General features: G+C 38.5%; 1 protein-coding gene across 2 annotated transcripts in view; it reads left to right on the top strand.

Annotated features, from left to right (window-relative positions):
- Positions 1-16,543, top strand: part of STK38L (serine/threonine kinase 38 like) — an 81,721-nt gene that overhangs the window by 50,125 nt on the left and 15,053 nt on the right. For both annotated transcript variants that reach the window (XM_032855204.1, XM_032855203.1), the window contains exons 2-5: positions 4,180-4,324; positions 8,288-8,339; positions 14,569-14,691; positions 14,941-15,024. In XM_032855204.1, the coding sequence (XP_032711095.1) occupies positions 4,191-4,324; positions 8,288-8,339; positions 14,569-14,691; positions 14,941-15,024 (393 nt within the window). In that variant the 5' untranslated portion in view covers positions 4,180-4,190. The remainder of the gene's footprint in view (positions 1-4,179; positions 4,325-8,287; positions 8,340-14,568; positions 14,692-14,940; positions 15,025-16,543) is intronic.

Raw genomic sequence — 16,543 nt, 5'->3', positions numbered from 1 at the left:
TTGGATTTTGGAGTTAAACTCATTGCGTCATCTTATGATGGGAGAAACCTGACCCTGTGTTTATTCCTCTTTTATAAAGACCTCAGGTTCTTACATTTTTATCTAAAACAACTTCATATTGCTCTGTACTGTTGATGCACACAATTACTGATGTTTAGAAGTGTTTTGAATTCCCTAGCAATTTTTTTTATGTTTCACAAAAATGTCCCCCAAAGTTTTGCTCAGTAATAGTTCTGCCCATATCTAGCCCCTCAATTTTGCTTCATTCTGGGAAAGCCCAGTCAGCAGGAGAGCTTAATGCTGGCCATCTCCAGCTACTTTAAAGTACCTTGGGCAAGATCGTGATCCATCTCTTATTTATTTGTTTTTTTAGAATCTGCCTTAGTCCGATGCCATTAAACATTTAAATTGAATAACGGTTCTCTTTGTTTTGATGCCGTGCTCACCAAGCATTCTTCTGATCCTAATTAAGGCTTTACATCTAGCTTGCCTGCAAGGTTGGAATACATTTGCCAGAAGATACACATCTCTGTTCCTTGTTGCTCAATTTCTTATTGTGTAAATCAGTAAATTGCTATTATGTCATGCATATCAGTCCTTTGTGAACTCTTTTAGGCTAACGTAGCTTCCAGAATTTGATTGCTCTGGATCTCTGGAAGCTGAAGGGCAGAGCTTTCTTCACGAGGTCCCTGGACAGCCAGTAATCTGTCTTCCAAGGCCAGACCCTGAGTTCATCACACATCTTTCTTTCTGACTTGCGCAAGCATTACTTAGGTGTGATTTCTTTGTGCTTTTTTTAGGAGGCACCACAGAAGATTTTGGTTGGTTGGGTTTTTTTCACCATTTGCTTTTTGAAAGGAACATGGACAGCCATAGTTGGGTCTTGGCCTTTTTTCCTCCTAGGAACTGGCAAACCAATTTGAAAATTCCTTATCAGATACAGATCTTTTGGACAAATGAGAAAACCCTCTTAAGTCCCTGGATATTTCTCTGTGTTGGAGCTTCTAAGTTTTCCCACCTCCAAATGTTTAAAAAAAAAAAAAGTTCTTTATTTGTGTTTGATGAGCATTATCTACGAACTTACATGAATAAGGAAGCTCCTTGGAATTCTAATGCCAATTTTATATCTCTCCCCCTTTTGAGCATTTAAGATGCATGTTAGCATATTAAAAATTCTGAGAAGTCTTGAAATATGACAGGTGATTAATTTCATTTACTTTGGATTTCCTGAATTTATTTGAATTCCTCAACTTCTAGTCCATTTTCCTTGGCCTTCCCTCCATCCTCAAATCCCAATTAAGTGGGACTCAGGATGTCTGCTGTATACCCTGCCTATTCTGCTTTTCCTTGTTTGACTTTTCTACATCTGATCCTGAAGGACAGACCACGAATCCAGTGACTCTGAGGTTTCTAAAGATGGTGTGGCAGCATTGCTTTAGATAACATTCCAAGAAGAGTGAGAACTCAGTACTCAAAAATCATTTGGCCATGATAATTCTTGAGTTCCATTTGTTTTTATTTTTTATTGTTCTTAAAAATAATATTCATTATGTTAAACCATTTAGCACATTTAAAAAATTTAACTAGGTGCCTCAAATAATGTCTTACATTTGTCTAAGCCACTGTGGCTTTGCTGTGTATCAGCTCAGATGGCCTTAGACGATGCCGGTGAACCAGCAAAGCAAATATTATAAAACCCCTCTTGAGTTCGTAGTGTTCTAGTGATTGGAATAAGACCTTACTATCGTTAACAGCAGTGCCTGGATTAGATCTCAAAATTTCTGACTCCTAAGTTCAGTAATTTCTTATACTTGCATATTAGCTAACCTTATTTTTTGCCAATTCGTTCAATTCTTCCTCCACCCCCCCATTTGACAGGTTCACCCATTCATTCATTAAAGCCTACTATGTGTCAGACACAATGCTATTGTGGTGAATACTCAAAAATGAATGGGGAAGATTCTTGCCCAGACATGCCCCTAGTTCAGTGGGAGAGACGGATGAGTGAGTGCTAAATACCAGTATCCGAGACCTACTGGTACAGGTGCTAGGCAACACACATGGAAGAATACCAAATATTATGCCTCTTCTGGTGGGGAATGTTAGAGAGGTGATCGCAGGAAGACTTGAGCTAAACTGGGTCTTAAAGGTCAGAAGTGGTTGGGGATAGATCATGCAAGGGTTTGGAGGCAGGAAAGAGCTGGTATGTTGGGAGAAGAGGGGTGGGGGCGGGGCAGTAGAGAGGCTAAACAGACAAGTTGGAGACAGCTCCTGGAGTTGGATCCTGACTCCACGACACACTAGCCTTGGGATTTTTCTGAGCCTCAGTTCCTTACTTTGCAGGGCTGTTGTGAGGAGGAGACGCACTCATGCTTAGGAAGGGCCACTCTCTTAAATCCTCTGGAGAAAAAAGGAGAAATCAGTGAATAAGATATCATACAATTGCTGATAGGCACAACCATTCAGTGTCCCCGAGTTGCCTTTGTTTATCATGCCAAGCTAATTTGATTTGCTATAGGCAATGAGGACACGTGAATGATTTTAAACGAGTGACATAATCAACTTCTAGTTCTAAAAACCTTTGGAGTACTCAGCAGAGGAACAAGTTTGTAAGGCTAAAAGAATAGATTCATGTTTAGACATACTGATGTTGAGGCTTATGCAGTACATTGAGGTATAAAGCCAGTAAAAGGGAAGTAGAACCGGGAATTTGTCAGTTAAATTGTATACTTTCAACCTATACTTGACTCGCTTGACATTGAGGAACAAGAAAGGTCTTTTGTTCATTCCATTAACCCTGGAGTCTACTGCAGTTCAGGTCCATACTCAGGGGTCTGTATCTTCACATAGTTAGGGAGTAGATGTCAGGTTTGGGGGAATGCTTTCCAGCTAATAGTGCAATATTGGATGCTCACTGTTGGCAATCTGGATCTTCTCTAGGTCTGTTATGATCTCCATCTAGATAAGCAAAAACCTCTTTACTGTATGAAACCATTCTAGTCTTTTTTGGTCCTGATGTAGACTGTAGACTGTAGGAGACAAGTCTCTTAGGGTCACTGCCCACCAGCAGCAGCCACCACAGTTCAGTCTGCCTCCCCACCCCCACAAAGCAGCCATTTTGCTACAGTCCTTGTCTTATTGTCCAGATTATCTTCTTCAAACCAGTACTTCATTTGGCTGGCCCGTGGTTTTTTGAAGTTGGCACTTGAGCTTTAAGTAGACACACATTGCCCACTTAAGGTCCTAAAACATCCCTGGTGTTACCTGGCTTGATTCATTTGTGTTTTCTGCTTGACTCCTATGGGCATTTAAGTGTCATTTGGAAATGAAATGGACCTCACAGTCTGGAGAAGTACACCAGACCTTGTTACACAACATTCTGAAATGAAATAGGATTGACTGAAATAGGGCCTCCATCCAAAGGAGCTTCTTTTTAGAAGTAGTTTACCTGCAAGGGTGCCTGGGTGACTCAGTGGATTAAAGCCTCTGCCTTGGGCTCTGGTCATGGTCCCAGGGTCATGGGATCGAGCCCCGCATCGGGCTCTCTGCTCGGCAGGGAGCCTGCTTCCCTTCCTCTCATTCTGCCTGCCTCTCTGCCTACTTGTGATCTCTGTCTGTCAAATAAATAAATAAAATCTTTAAAAAAAAAAAAGGTAGTTTACCTGCAAAGCCTATATATGTGAGAATTGCTTCAGATTGACATTTGTGTGCAGATTTGATAAACTGCTTCATGTTTCCTAGAATTTATATGGTGGACACTACTTCTTACTATTTAACTGGACTACATTAATTCTGCAGAGACTTATGTTTAGTGCAGGCATATGCAGTAACAAAATCTTGTAGATTTTACTTAGTGATCAATAAAACAACAACAAAATAGATCGAACCTCTTGTTTTGAATGCTCATTGAGTACAACTTTTTGTATAAAATGTGTCCATGTTGTGTGTGGACTGGTGCTTCTTGACTCTTATTCACCCCTGGTGGTGCCAACACGAAAATAATTGCTGCTGCTTCCTCTTTCTTTACTGGTATTGTGTTATTTATAATGTGAAAGAATTGGATAGCATAACTGTTAGGGTAGAATTTTGCTTAGCAGAAATTAAACCATCTCCAGAGTTTATTATGAGGGTTAGAAAGTGTTTTTCTACTGAACAATTTGTGTTTATATGTTGTTTCAGTTTCGGTTACTATGGCAATGACGGCAGGGACTACAAGCACCTTTCCTATGAGCAACCATACCCGGGAGAGGGTGACCGTGGCCAAGCTCACGTTGGAGAATTTTTACAGCAACCTAATTCTACAGCATGAAGAGAGAGAAACCAGGTATAGTAAAGGCTGGTCAGAATTTTCTGTTTGGTTTAATAAGCCGTTAGGTTGTAAGTAGGGTGTAAATGTTTATTAATATTATAATTAATATAATAATAATAATATAATTAACACTAATAATATAAATATTATAGATCCATGTATGCTGTTTTTAGGTTTCCTGTACTGACAGTTTCTCTAGTTATTTTTGCAGAATTTTTCTTGTCCTGTGCCTCCATATACTTAAATCATGTCAACTAATACCTTCAGTAAAACATTTCTAACCATGAAATTATGATTTATCTTCATACTTTATGAATAATTAATGTTATTAATTATCCAAAACATGTATAGAGTATAAGCGGAGGTGGAGGAATAAAAACATGAACAATGTGTTATTTTGCCTTCAGAAAACTCTCAAGAGGGAGATAAGGCCCATAAATATTACATGAAAGAGTGGAAAGCATCACTAAGAGAAGGGCAAAGAAGGGAGAGATTGCTTTTGACTAAAGTAACTGGGAGGATGTCATAAATGGTGGTGGCATTTATCAGGGCTCTCAAGGAAGAGTATTAATTACACATGCATTAATGGGAGAAGAGGGAGATAAAAGAGCAGGAGGAAGGATAATACCGACAGAGGAAATGGCCTTTGGTGCTGGGTCAAGCAAGAACCAGTCTAGCTCAAGCTGGATTTCAGCTTTCCTTGTGAGCCTAAGATGCTTTGCTAATGTAGCTGTTCTCATGGGAGTAAAGAGGCCTGAAGATTTTTGAGCAGAATCCGTGATCACGGTATTTCTCCAGAAAAGTGCTTTAGTTGTCATGTACAGACTGGATTGTGTGTGGAGAGATAAGAAACAGGAAAGGCTAGTGATGTGTAGTGCAGGCACTTAGAAAGGGCTTGAATTAAGGATCGTGACAACAATAGAATAGAAATTAGGAGCAAGAAAGATTGACAAAAGCGGTGCCTAGCTAGGTATGAAATGTTGGACAGGTCTAACTACCGATCAGCCAAGCTGAGCAGAGAATTGAACTAGAAAATAAAACTTAAGTAATTATTCAGAAGTTAACCTAGAGACACAGAGGCAGAAAGAGAGGAAGGAGAGTTGAGAAATATGGAGAATAGCAAGGAGAGCTAACATCTTTAACCTAAGTTCCTAAAGGAAGAGAGGAAAGAGGCTGGAGTAGAAGCAGGTTAAACTAAATTCACCATCAGCAAAACTTCCAGAAGATTCAATTTAGGCTGAAAGAAAGTGATCACAAGCAGATCTAAATATAAGTGTGGCGATAAATCTCAACACAAATGGTGTAAAAACAGTAGCAATAATGATAATGTTTTATACATTTTTTAAAATAGAATTAAGATATTTTCCAGCAGTGGACTATCAGTCAGGAGGGCAGTAAGTATCATTAAAGTGTTCCTAGAGATCTTTGTGTCACCGCAGTAGAGGCACAACATACAGAGAGGTAAAGATTGATTCATTTCAGACTAATAGAGTTTATAACTTCCAAACTAGTAGAAGGGAAATAATGGAATGAGGAAAAAATCCTGGTTCAAAATAAGGCAAGGGAAAAAGAAAGTGTAAAACGCCAAAAAGTTGACACAAATAGAAACCACACAATCAGTTAGAAATGAATCCAAACATATGAGTAATTATACTAATTGTAAATACAGTGAAAGTCTCTGGAATTCATCCAGTCACCAAGGGAGAGCGAACAAAGTAGAAGAGAATCAGGGAGAGAAAGACTGCTGTTTCAGGAGGCAGACACTGAAGTTACGCATCAGAATTTTGAAGGCTCATTGTCTTTTCTTTTTTTTTTTTTTTTAAGATTTTATTTATTTATTTGACAGAGAGAGATCACAAGTAGACAGGGAGGCAGGCAGAGAGAGAGAGAGAGGGAAGTAGGCTCCCTGCCGAGCAGAGACCCCGATGCGGGAATCGATCCCAGGACCCTGAGATCATGACCTGAGCCGAAGGCAGCAGCTTAACCCACTGAGCCACTCAGGCGCCCCTCATTGTCTTTTCTTGATGAAATCTTTCAGTAATTCAGTTTTGCCCTCTTTCCAAACAAAGGGAAGTAAGACTGAAAGTATCTGCTGTTATTTCAAGAAGAGAGGGGGGAAAAAAAAGCAGTCTCAGCTTGGTGCCATGGAAGTCATATTAAACAGCTTGTATTTTCTAAAAGCTTATACTTTAGGACTACATGTGATGAATTTTTAAGGCTTAACTCATTGAGTAAATACATAGCCCAAATAAAGTACCAATCAGAACAAAGTATCAGGACATTTAGGAGGAAGACTATTTTCTTTTTAGGTACCAGAGAAGCCACAGGTCTTCTTGTTTAGAATGGTAGAAACAGACGAAGGTTACTGCCTCTCTCTCCAGAGTAAGGGATGATTCCCTGAAGTGTTAGTCTTGGCAAGCAGTGAGGAAAGGGGGCAGTGGAGTTTTGGGAGAATCAAGTTGCCTGTATGCAAACGGGCCCTCCCAGATTAGAAGTTCTCCTCCACTGTGCATTCTCTCTGCCGAGGAGAAAACTCAGAATCATTCAACAAGTGGCTCTGTGGGGCCCAGAGGAACATGATGGTGGGCACAGAGCTTACTCCGTTCTGAGGGTTAGGCTTCAGAGAATAGTGTGTAAATGAAAGATAAAAATCAGTGTGATAACGCACCAAGGTGTCTATTACAAATGTTGGAGAAGTAGCCAGAGAACATGCCATTAGGTATCATTCATTGCCTTTGGGGTACTGATTGATGAACAGCCATTAGATATTTTTATGAATTTTCTGTAAGAATAAGGGATTAGGAAAGAGCTTACCTTTAGACATATTGTAAATGACAAATGCTAAAAAATGTATATGATGATTTCAATCCACAACCCTTGTATTCCCATGTAGGTAAATCCTGGAAAGTTAGTCTTACTCTAACGTACTACAGAACTAATCAGAAAGAGCTCTCTCAGGTTTATCTTTAGGCAAAACCAATATGATAGAAGTAAAATGATGAATATTCAGTTGGAAATAAGTTGCAAAATTTGTATCACAACCACCTCTGTAGTTACTGGTTCCTTCATCCGCTGGCCCTTTCCCTTCTCCTCCCCATCTCCCCGCAGTGCTTAGCTTGGCTAACTTCGGTGATATCATCTAAAAACGAGGAATAACTGGACTTGGCTGTACCTAGAAAAGCAAACGCTCTGGTGGTTAGTGGGGGTTTTTTAATGTACAGTTTGCAAAGAATTAGAATAAAATACACTCATTGCATTGAACATTTTTTCTTGACTGATTATGAAATCAAGCTTAGACTTTATTTATTTTTTTTTAAAGATTTTATTTATTTATTTGACAGAGAGAGATCACAAGTAGACAGGGAGGCAGGCAGAGAGAGAGAGAGAGAGAGAGAGAGAGGGAAGCAGGCTCCCTGCCGAGCAGAGACCCCGATACGGGACTCGATCCCAGGACCCTGAGATCATGACCTGAGCCGAAGGCAGTGGCTTAACCCACTGAGCCACCCAGGCGCCCCAAGCTTAGACTTTAAATGAAGGCCTTCCACAAGCTCATTTAGCTACTAAGTATTAGAATCAGGGTTCAAACAGGGATATCCACCTAACATATTTGTACTTTTAGTCACTATAGTTACTTTTATATACTTCTAATGTAAACACTGATAAATGTTAATGATTTTGGTGGTTTGCATATTAGAGAACAGATTTTCCTTACTAGAATATTGGTCACCTTTGTTAATCATTGATTTAAGCAGCATTAGAAGCAAATTTTTCATTTGGCCAATATGAGAAAGTGAAATCTGGGTTGGATTTATATTTTGAGAAAGGAAAGTATTCTTAATGATTATTTTGATTCAACTTGAGATATCTTTTTTTAGCATAGCAAACTGAAGTGGTAAACTCGAATAAATAAATGAACATTTCTTAAATGGGAATAGTTAGGAATGTATTTAAAATTTAAATTATTTTTTCTTTGAAAAGGCAGAAGAAATTAGAAGTGGCCATGGAAGAGGAAGGATTAGCAGATGAAGAGGTAATGTTAGCTGTAATTATTGTGACTATAGTTAATGATACTGTGTACTTAAAAGTTACTAAGAGTGGATCTTATCTGTTCTCACTATTAAAAAAAAGTACTTATATGAGGTGATGGGTATTTTAACTAGCCTTATTGTGGTAATCATTCCATGATATGTATGTGCATCAGAACATCACACTGTAGACCTTAAACTTGCAGTGTTATATGTATGTCAGTTGTATCCCAAGCAAGTTATTGGGGAAGGGACTAATTACTGGATAATGACAACCCCAGTGACTTTTTTCATGTATTGATATTAGATGATTTTATAACTTAGGTAATGTGGATTTCATCATTTGAATATGGGCTTCTTACTTTCTTGCTATGATGAAAATCTTTAAAAGGAGGCAGCTTTTTATCGTTTCAATTCTGAGAACATAGATTTAGTGAACAGGGTCTACAGTAACCTAAGTGCACGGAACAGGAAAAGTAGGCTCCAAGAAGAATCAGTGAATTGCCAAATCTTCTCACAGTTTTTCCTGAACATTTCTTAAGACCATCAAGTTCTCTAGTCCAGTGCCTCTCCCCATCTTTAAATTACTATGTGTTTCACTTGAAGAAAAACTGCCCCCAGCTGGGCTCTCTTCCTGCAGTCTGGGCCCCACTCCCACCCCCAGCTTTTCTGCACACTCCACCCAGAGTTCTGTATCTAAAAACAGGTTTGATCCCATCATTCTTTTGCTTATTACCCGTTATTGGGTCCCAAGTACTCTCAGATGAGTGCAGGAGCCTTCACACTTAGGTCTCTGCGGTTTCAGCCTAGCCTCATTGCTTGTGCCCCAGCCCAATGCCCCATGTCACTACTGGGTTACTCTGACTTCCACGTTCTTGCCTGTGGACCTTTCACAGGCTATTTCTGCCACTTAGAACTTCTTTACCCTTATGCAATTCTCATTCTTCTTCAGTTAGCTCTGGGCCTCACTTCAAGCCTCAGTTCCACGGGGAAATCTTCCCTACGTTCTGCACGACCACTGTTCCTGTCCCTGCGGCAGCGCTAAAATATCCCCTCCCACAGTAGACACTTCATGATGTCTTATTCAGCTTTACACCTCCAGACACGGCAGAGGGCTACAGATAGAATAAATATTTGGTGAATAAAGGAACAATGGCCTTTCCCTCCAGGAGTTTACCAGTTAGAAGGAGTGATGATGATTGTGTGTGCATAAAAATACGTATACACGATAGAATGTGGCAAACTTCGAAAATACAGGGATTTTTTAATACAGGGATCAGAAAAGGTTTCATGGAAGAGGCAACAACTGATTTGAATCTTAGAAAAATAGGGAGACTTACATTAAATTAAGAGATAAATAGAAAATAATTGCCGAACAATGAACTATAAAGAATGCAGTAAAGGACACAGCAAGGTAAATTGACAGAACATATGGAAAGGCTAGGCTGGTAGTAGTTTACTAAGAAATGTACAGGCAATAGGGAGATACAACTGCGAGTAATCAGTTTAGCAGTTTTCAGTGATCAGAAAAGAATTTCTGTACTTTAAGAGTGATCTTCCAAATGATGACTTGAAATCAAACCATTATTTAATCTTTCCTGTACCTTTCCTAAGACTGTTCCTTTATTTTTCTGCTGGCACTGTTTAAATAAAATAAAACATTTTATGATTTGTACCAAATGTGGTTACTTTGTTAATCAAGTTGACTCAGCATAGAAAACCTAAATTATTTGCATAAAATTACTATGATAAATGTCTTAAAACTCATTTTATTATATTCTTTAAACTTTAAGGAGAAAGGTAGTGATTTAGATCTATATTACAGTCAATAAAGAAAAAATAAAGCGAAGCACACACCTTTTCTCATTTATTCATTAGTATTAATAACTTCCTTATTATTAACAATCTTATAATTGTATTAATGCATATTATACATCTTTATATTTGAAGAAACATTATATATATAAATGAATCTTAAGCAAAAGATCTTAATTTGAATTCTTAAGGGAGAAATTATAAAAATAGATGCTCGGGGGTCAAGCAGATAACATGAGTGAGGGAAGCTGGCTGGATTGTTTTCATGATATCTTAGGTTATATATTCTTTTGATCCAACACACTTTGTTTGCACGTTCAACTCCCAAGAATATATTTTGATTTCTACAAAGAAATAGACTCTATTTTTTTTCTTTTTTTAAAATATCGGATCCTCACAGTTTATCTTTTGATAAAGACATATCCCTTTTCACTTTACTGAAAAGAGACAGGAGCACCAGCCCAGTTCTACATGTCACCTGATGACTGGCATCAATTAGAGAACTGATGTCCATCAAAAGAGGACTGACTGCCTCTTTGGCCCAGTGTGGCCAAGTTCCTGTTTTTCAAGAGAGGCTGGAAATCTGGACTTTTATGTGACATCATTTGCTTTTTTAAAATATTGGCGAATAATTCAAGTGTTTTAAGAGCAACTTGTAGGCAAAATCAAATACATCTGTAGGTTGAATACAATAAGTAGCTTTCAGTTTGCAATCTCTGTTCTCCACCAGGAAGGAGAAAATACATTTAGAGCTATTTTCTTTAATTCTTCTAATTAACTTGGAGAAAATGTGATATGATTTATACCTAAAAACAGTTAGTGGCCCATAATAACTATAAAACTTCTAAATTTTTTAAATTTTAATTCCACAAGTGCTTATTATTAGGCCCCATGCTAGGTCTTAGATCATGGCAAATTCTACAAAATAGACATCCTCTCTTAACCTTGATATAAAATATGTTGCAACTATCATTTTGTGGGGTGGATTTTTCTCTTTAAATATTTTATTTTTTTATTTGAAAGAGAGAGAGAGAAAAAAAAAAACGAGTTGGCGGAGGGGCAGAGGAAGAAGAAGAAGCAGGCTCCCCTCTGATACAGGAGCCCAGTCTGGGACCCTGAGACCATGAACGGAGCTGAAGGCAGACACTTAACTGACTTAGCCACCCAGATGCCCTGCGGTGGATTTTTTAAAAATAAAATTGTTTTATAAAAATCTAGTTTTAAATTGAAAGCTAGTATTTATCCTTAATTCATTCATAATAGAAAATCTTTGTAAAATAATTTGTGAAAGTTACTTGTGAAAATTAAACCATGTACTATGGTCATGTAGAGGATATATGGAGATGAAGTTGCCAGCTGAACTCTTTCCTATCTCAGAACTTCTGTGTACACTGTCTGTCTGGTATAAAAACTGAGCATCCCACAGATGGAGAATCTGAGGATTACCCATTTAAAAACGAATGGAGAAAGGAAGAAAACGATGCATGTCTGGTTTCATCTCACTTAAGAAAATCCCATCAGACATGGAATATTATACACTCTAATAGGAAAACAAAATAAACAAATTTAAGCTGCAAAAGGGAGCCATGAAATGTTAAGCCTGCCCACAGATTTTTCTCATTGGCAAAAGAGAATATGATTACTACAAAAATGTTATTTGTTTTTCAGGGCTACTTAATCTACACAAGTCATGAGCAGATACATCAACATGCTTTTTTTATCAATATATTTTTTGAGTTTATTCTTTAATTCCTAGTATAGTCAACATACAGTGTTAGATTTGTTGCAGGTGTACAGTATAGTGATTTAACAATTCTATATACTCAGTGCTCATCATGTCATCAATATATTTTTTAAGATTTACTTATTTATTTGAGAAAGAGAGAGAGCGCATGTGCAGGAGGGACAGAGGGAGAAGAGAGAGAGAGTCTCCAAGCTGAGCCCAGAGCCCTACACGGGGTTCACGACCTGAATGGAAACAGAGAGTCCTATGCTTAACCGACTGTGCCACCCAGGTGCTTCATCAATATATTTTTTAAATGCTAGCTTGCTTCGCCTCCCTCTGAACTGCAACACCGATTTTAAGACTAATATCATGGTCGGGGGGCCCACCTGGGTGGCTCAGTCAGTTAAGCGCTGGGCTCTTGGTCTTGGCTCAGGTCATGATCTCAGGGTTTTGGGGCCTTGGGCTCCACTCAGTGGGGAGTTTGCTTCTCCTCTCTCCCTGCCTCTCCCACTGCTATACCCCCTCTTTCTCTATCTAAAATAAAAATAGATAAATCTTTAAAAAATGTGAATTTTTAAAAAAATAATGTAACAATGTTATAGTGTGGTCCCATTTTTATAGAATTATGTGATCCCTATACTTGTGATTCTCCCTTTTTGCCATTAAATAGCTGTGCCCCAGACTGCATAAACATTGTTTACTTGCTGCATTACACAAGCTATTAAATATTAGTGAACATTATTTTCTTTAGTGGCCTCTCTCCTGTTGATTTTGAGCATGATTATGGATGTAATGAGATCATCTTTTCCATTCAGATTAAACAAGTTTCTGAAACGACACCCAACTGTACTCCATTTTATACTCCACAAATCAGAAACCCAGAGTTTCAAAATTCTTACATTTATTCATTTATGTAATAACCCCCCCAACCTCTTTGCTGCTTGAAAGACATGATACTATAGTGCCACCATGTGGCCTTTTTAATTAGTCTTAAAATAAGCTGCTATTTGGGGCTCTTTTGTTTTACTATAGTAATTCAGTTATTTAAAAAAAAAAACAACTATTCAATGGGCTTTTAAAAAAATTTTTTTATTTTATTTTTTCAGTGTCTCAAGATTCGTTGTTTATGTACCACACCCAGTGCTCCATGCAATATGTGCCCTCCTTAGTACCCACCACCAGGCTCACCTAACCCCCCACCCCCCTCCCCTCCAAAACCCTGTTTGTTTCTCAGAGTCCAGTGTCTCACTTCTCCTCTCCATCTCCCCATGTCCTCTGTGTTATTTCTTATGCTCCACAAGTTAGTGGGCATTTTTTTTTTTTTAGAGATTTTATTTATTTGACAGACAGAGATCACAAGTAGGCAGAGAGGCAGACAGAGAGAGAGGAGGAAGCAGGCTCCCCGCGGAGCAGAGAGCCCGGTGTGGGGCTCGATCCCAGGACCCTGGGATCATGACCTGAGCCGAAGGCAGAGGCTTTAATCCACTGAGCCACCCAGGCGCCCCGTTAGTGGGCATTTTTGAACCAAAAAATAGTCATCACTGTTTCCACCATTGATGTGCCTGTGTGCGTAACTTCATTCATCTGTTTAAAGATGTTTAAATTGAGGATATAATTTCTTGATCGCATCTTCTTAGATTAATTTTATTGGAAGTATCAGACTTCCATTGCACTGGTGATGCACATTTACCCATTTCCAGTTAATTGATAGTTTGCCATACCTTTTTGAAAATAGATATATACAGGAATAGTAAGACACCATTCAGTGGTTATACCTTGTACAAAGCAGTGTTTCTGAGCTAAGATGGTCACTTCAACTTGACTTTCCCTCAGAATGGAACTCTTGAAAGCCTGGTGGTGTTCAGTTAACAGTGAACAGGTGCTTAACTTTTTTATTTTTGTTTAATTCCTAATATATGAGACCTCTACTGGGAACTAACAGAATGTCAACAGAGTTTTTTTTGGTCAGGGGAAAAATGACATTTAGAACAATAAAGTGAATGTCCCTTCCAAATGTAACCTTCAGGTATTTCATAATGTTTTTTATCAGCGTTAGTTATTTTTTGGCGATCTTTGGAAAGCGCATTATGAAATTCCTGACTTGATTATCTTAATGAATTCTTCATGTAATTATTATTATTTTGTAATCTCATATTTTTAGGAAGTTGTGTGCCAAATCTCAAAGCAATTTATTAAAATTTATCTGAGAAAAAATTCTATCATAAGTAAATCTCCATGGAAACACTGCTGTGGTGTTCTCTTGGTGTCCTAAGTTTCAGTAGTTGTGACAGAACAACCTGGAAATTAGAGAATTGAAGCAAAGTAGATTGCCTGATGGTAAAATTCATGATCAGAATACAATTAGCATTTCCTGAAGCTTAACTTTTCTTTATGAATTAAGTTAGCATATACATGACATATAAGATGAACTTCATTAAGATGAAATATTTAGTGGAGTCCACCTCAAGAATAAAGATTTATCAATTGGTGAAAATAAAAAATGTTTTCTTTAGATTGTTTTATTCTTTCCAAGCTTAACAAATACTCAACTTTGGTAAATAAGTTCTAACACTAGTATATAATATTTAAGATACTTCATCCCCATTTTACATGTCTTTTCTTTTAATACTACAGGCTTCCTTTATAGCAATCTAAATTTAGAATCATCCTTTTAAATTGTCTTTTTTTGATAGAAAAAATTACGCCGATCACAACATGCCCGAAAGGAAACAGAGTTCTTACGGCTCAAGAGGACCAGACTTGGCCTGGATGACTTTGAGTCCCTGAAAGTTATAGGAAGAGGAGCATTTGGAGAGGTTACTTCTTTTTTAAAGGCACTGCTGTTGAAAATATATAGCTTTAGATAGTTTAACATATGTATTCCAATAGGCTAATATGTATTAAAATAGCTTAATGTATCAGAATAGTTTAATATTAAGAATTCCTAAAAATATAAGCAGTGGTGAATTGCAACACTGATCTCTTTAAAAGAACTTACCTTTTGTTCCTAAATCAATAATAGGGAATGCATAACATTGATAGCATGGTCAATTTTTACATTCTAGGTGCGGCTGGTCCAGAAGAAAGATACAGGCCATATCTATGCAATGAAGATATTGAGAAAAGCTGATATGCTTGAAAAAGAGCAGGTATGAGTTCTTTTAACATACAACCAAAAGGAATACCACTGACTAGGTGTTAGAGTAAATGTTAATATTGGAATTTGTAAAAAGAAGCCTACACATCTTACTGTATAGAGTCTATTAATTTTTTGATAGCCTGTTTTATTGTTTCTCAATTCTTATCGCTAAAATTTCTTCCAAATTTATAATCTGAAACTGTATTAGCTTGTTCAGACTGCCATAACAAAATACCACAGACTGGGTGGCTTAAACAACAGAAATTTATTTTCTCACAGTTCTGGGGGCTGAAAGCCCAAGATGAAGGTTCTGGCAGGGTTTGAGTCCAGTGAATCAGTCTTCCTGACTTGCAGATGGCTGCCTTCCCACCAGGTCCTCACATAGCCTGTCCTTGGTGTGTGCACAGAGAGAGAACAAGAGTGCTTGGGTGCCTCTTCCTACAAGGATGCTATCCTCCTCTCCCTCTCTGGCCTCACCTAACCTAATCACTTCCTTAGAGACCCCACTTCCACATTCAGTCACCTGGGGGTTCATCATCACGGGAATTTGGGCCAGGGGACACAAACGTTTACTCCATAACAAAATACCTTCTTTTCTGACTTCAGTGAAAATAAGGGACAGTTCTGTTTCCTTAATCCCTATCACATATAAGCAAGAGCAGTCTCCTGAGAAGTTGCTGATTTAACACATTTCCAAAATCTGTAAACCACCCCCTCCCCCAATGTCATACTCCTGGACTCTCTATGTTTCCTATGACTTAATGTAACTTAAGGGTGGGCCATAAATCCGAGAACATCAATAGTATTATTTATGTGTTCCCCCTCTGTTTCTAGTCTGGATAGAGGCTCTATAGAACCCTAAATGGATTACATATGTTAGGGCAGGTCTCAACAACCGGATATAGAGGGAGGATGGCCCCTCTCTCTACCTAATGTTCTCCTTCAGTCTTTCAGTCCCTGTCTAAAGCTTACTTCAGAGTTCAGCTTTTGACTGAACAAGTTACAGAAGAAGTTTAGGCAAAAAGACCAAACTGCAGGTCCTCATCAAACTCCTCGGATTCTCCTTTCTTTGCTTCCAATTCCTTTTCCTCAGCCAGGGCAGCCTCGGTGGAGGGAGCAGGACTTCCTTCTGCGGTGGGTCCACAGCCCTTTGTTTGCAGATGAGGCTCCGGATATTGATATTGACATTGGCCAGGGGCCTTTGCAGACAAACCTGGCCAGAAAGGTTCAGCTTCTACACCCACTGCTCTGATGAGGGCATTGATCTTATCCTCTGTGACTGGAGGATGAGGGCTGAGTAGATAGATGCTGGTAGCAAGCCAAAGACAGAGGCAGAGTGCTGTACCCACACAGTGCTAGTCACCAGAGGAAGTGAGGGTCTCACCCAGCTCTGTCCTGGCTTCCTCAGAAGGAGTCAGCACCTTAGCAGCAGCTGAGGAAAGTCCCGCCTAAAGCTTCTATAGTTACTATGGCAGTATAATATTTATTTTTATTCAAATATGACCCACCTTGAATTTTCACTACATTCT

The sequence above is a fragment of the Lontra canadensis genome, unplaced genomic scaffold (assembly GCF_010015895.1).
Source record: "Lontra canadensis isolate GAN:19392208 unplaced genomic scaffold, GSC_riverotter_1.0 scaffold9, whole genome shotgun sequence".
In the NCBI taxonomy this organism is placed as follows: Eukaryota; Metazoa; Chordata; class Mammalia; order Carnivora; family Mustelidae; genus Lontra; species Lontra canadensis.
Note: the sequence above shows the minus strand (reverse complement) of the source record. Positions and strands in the feature narration are given on the sequence as shown.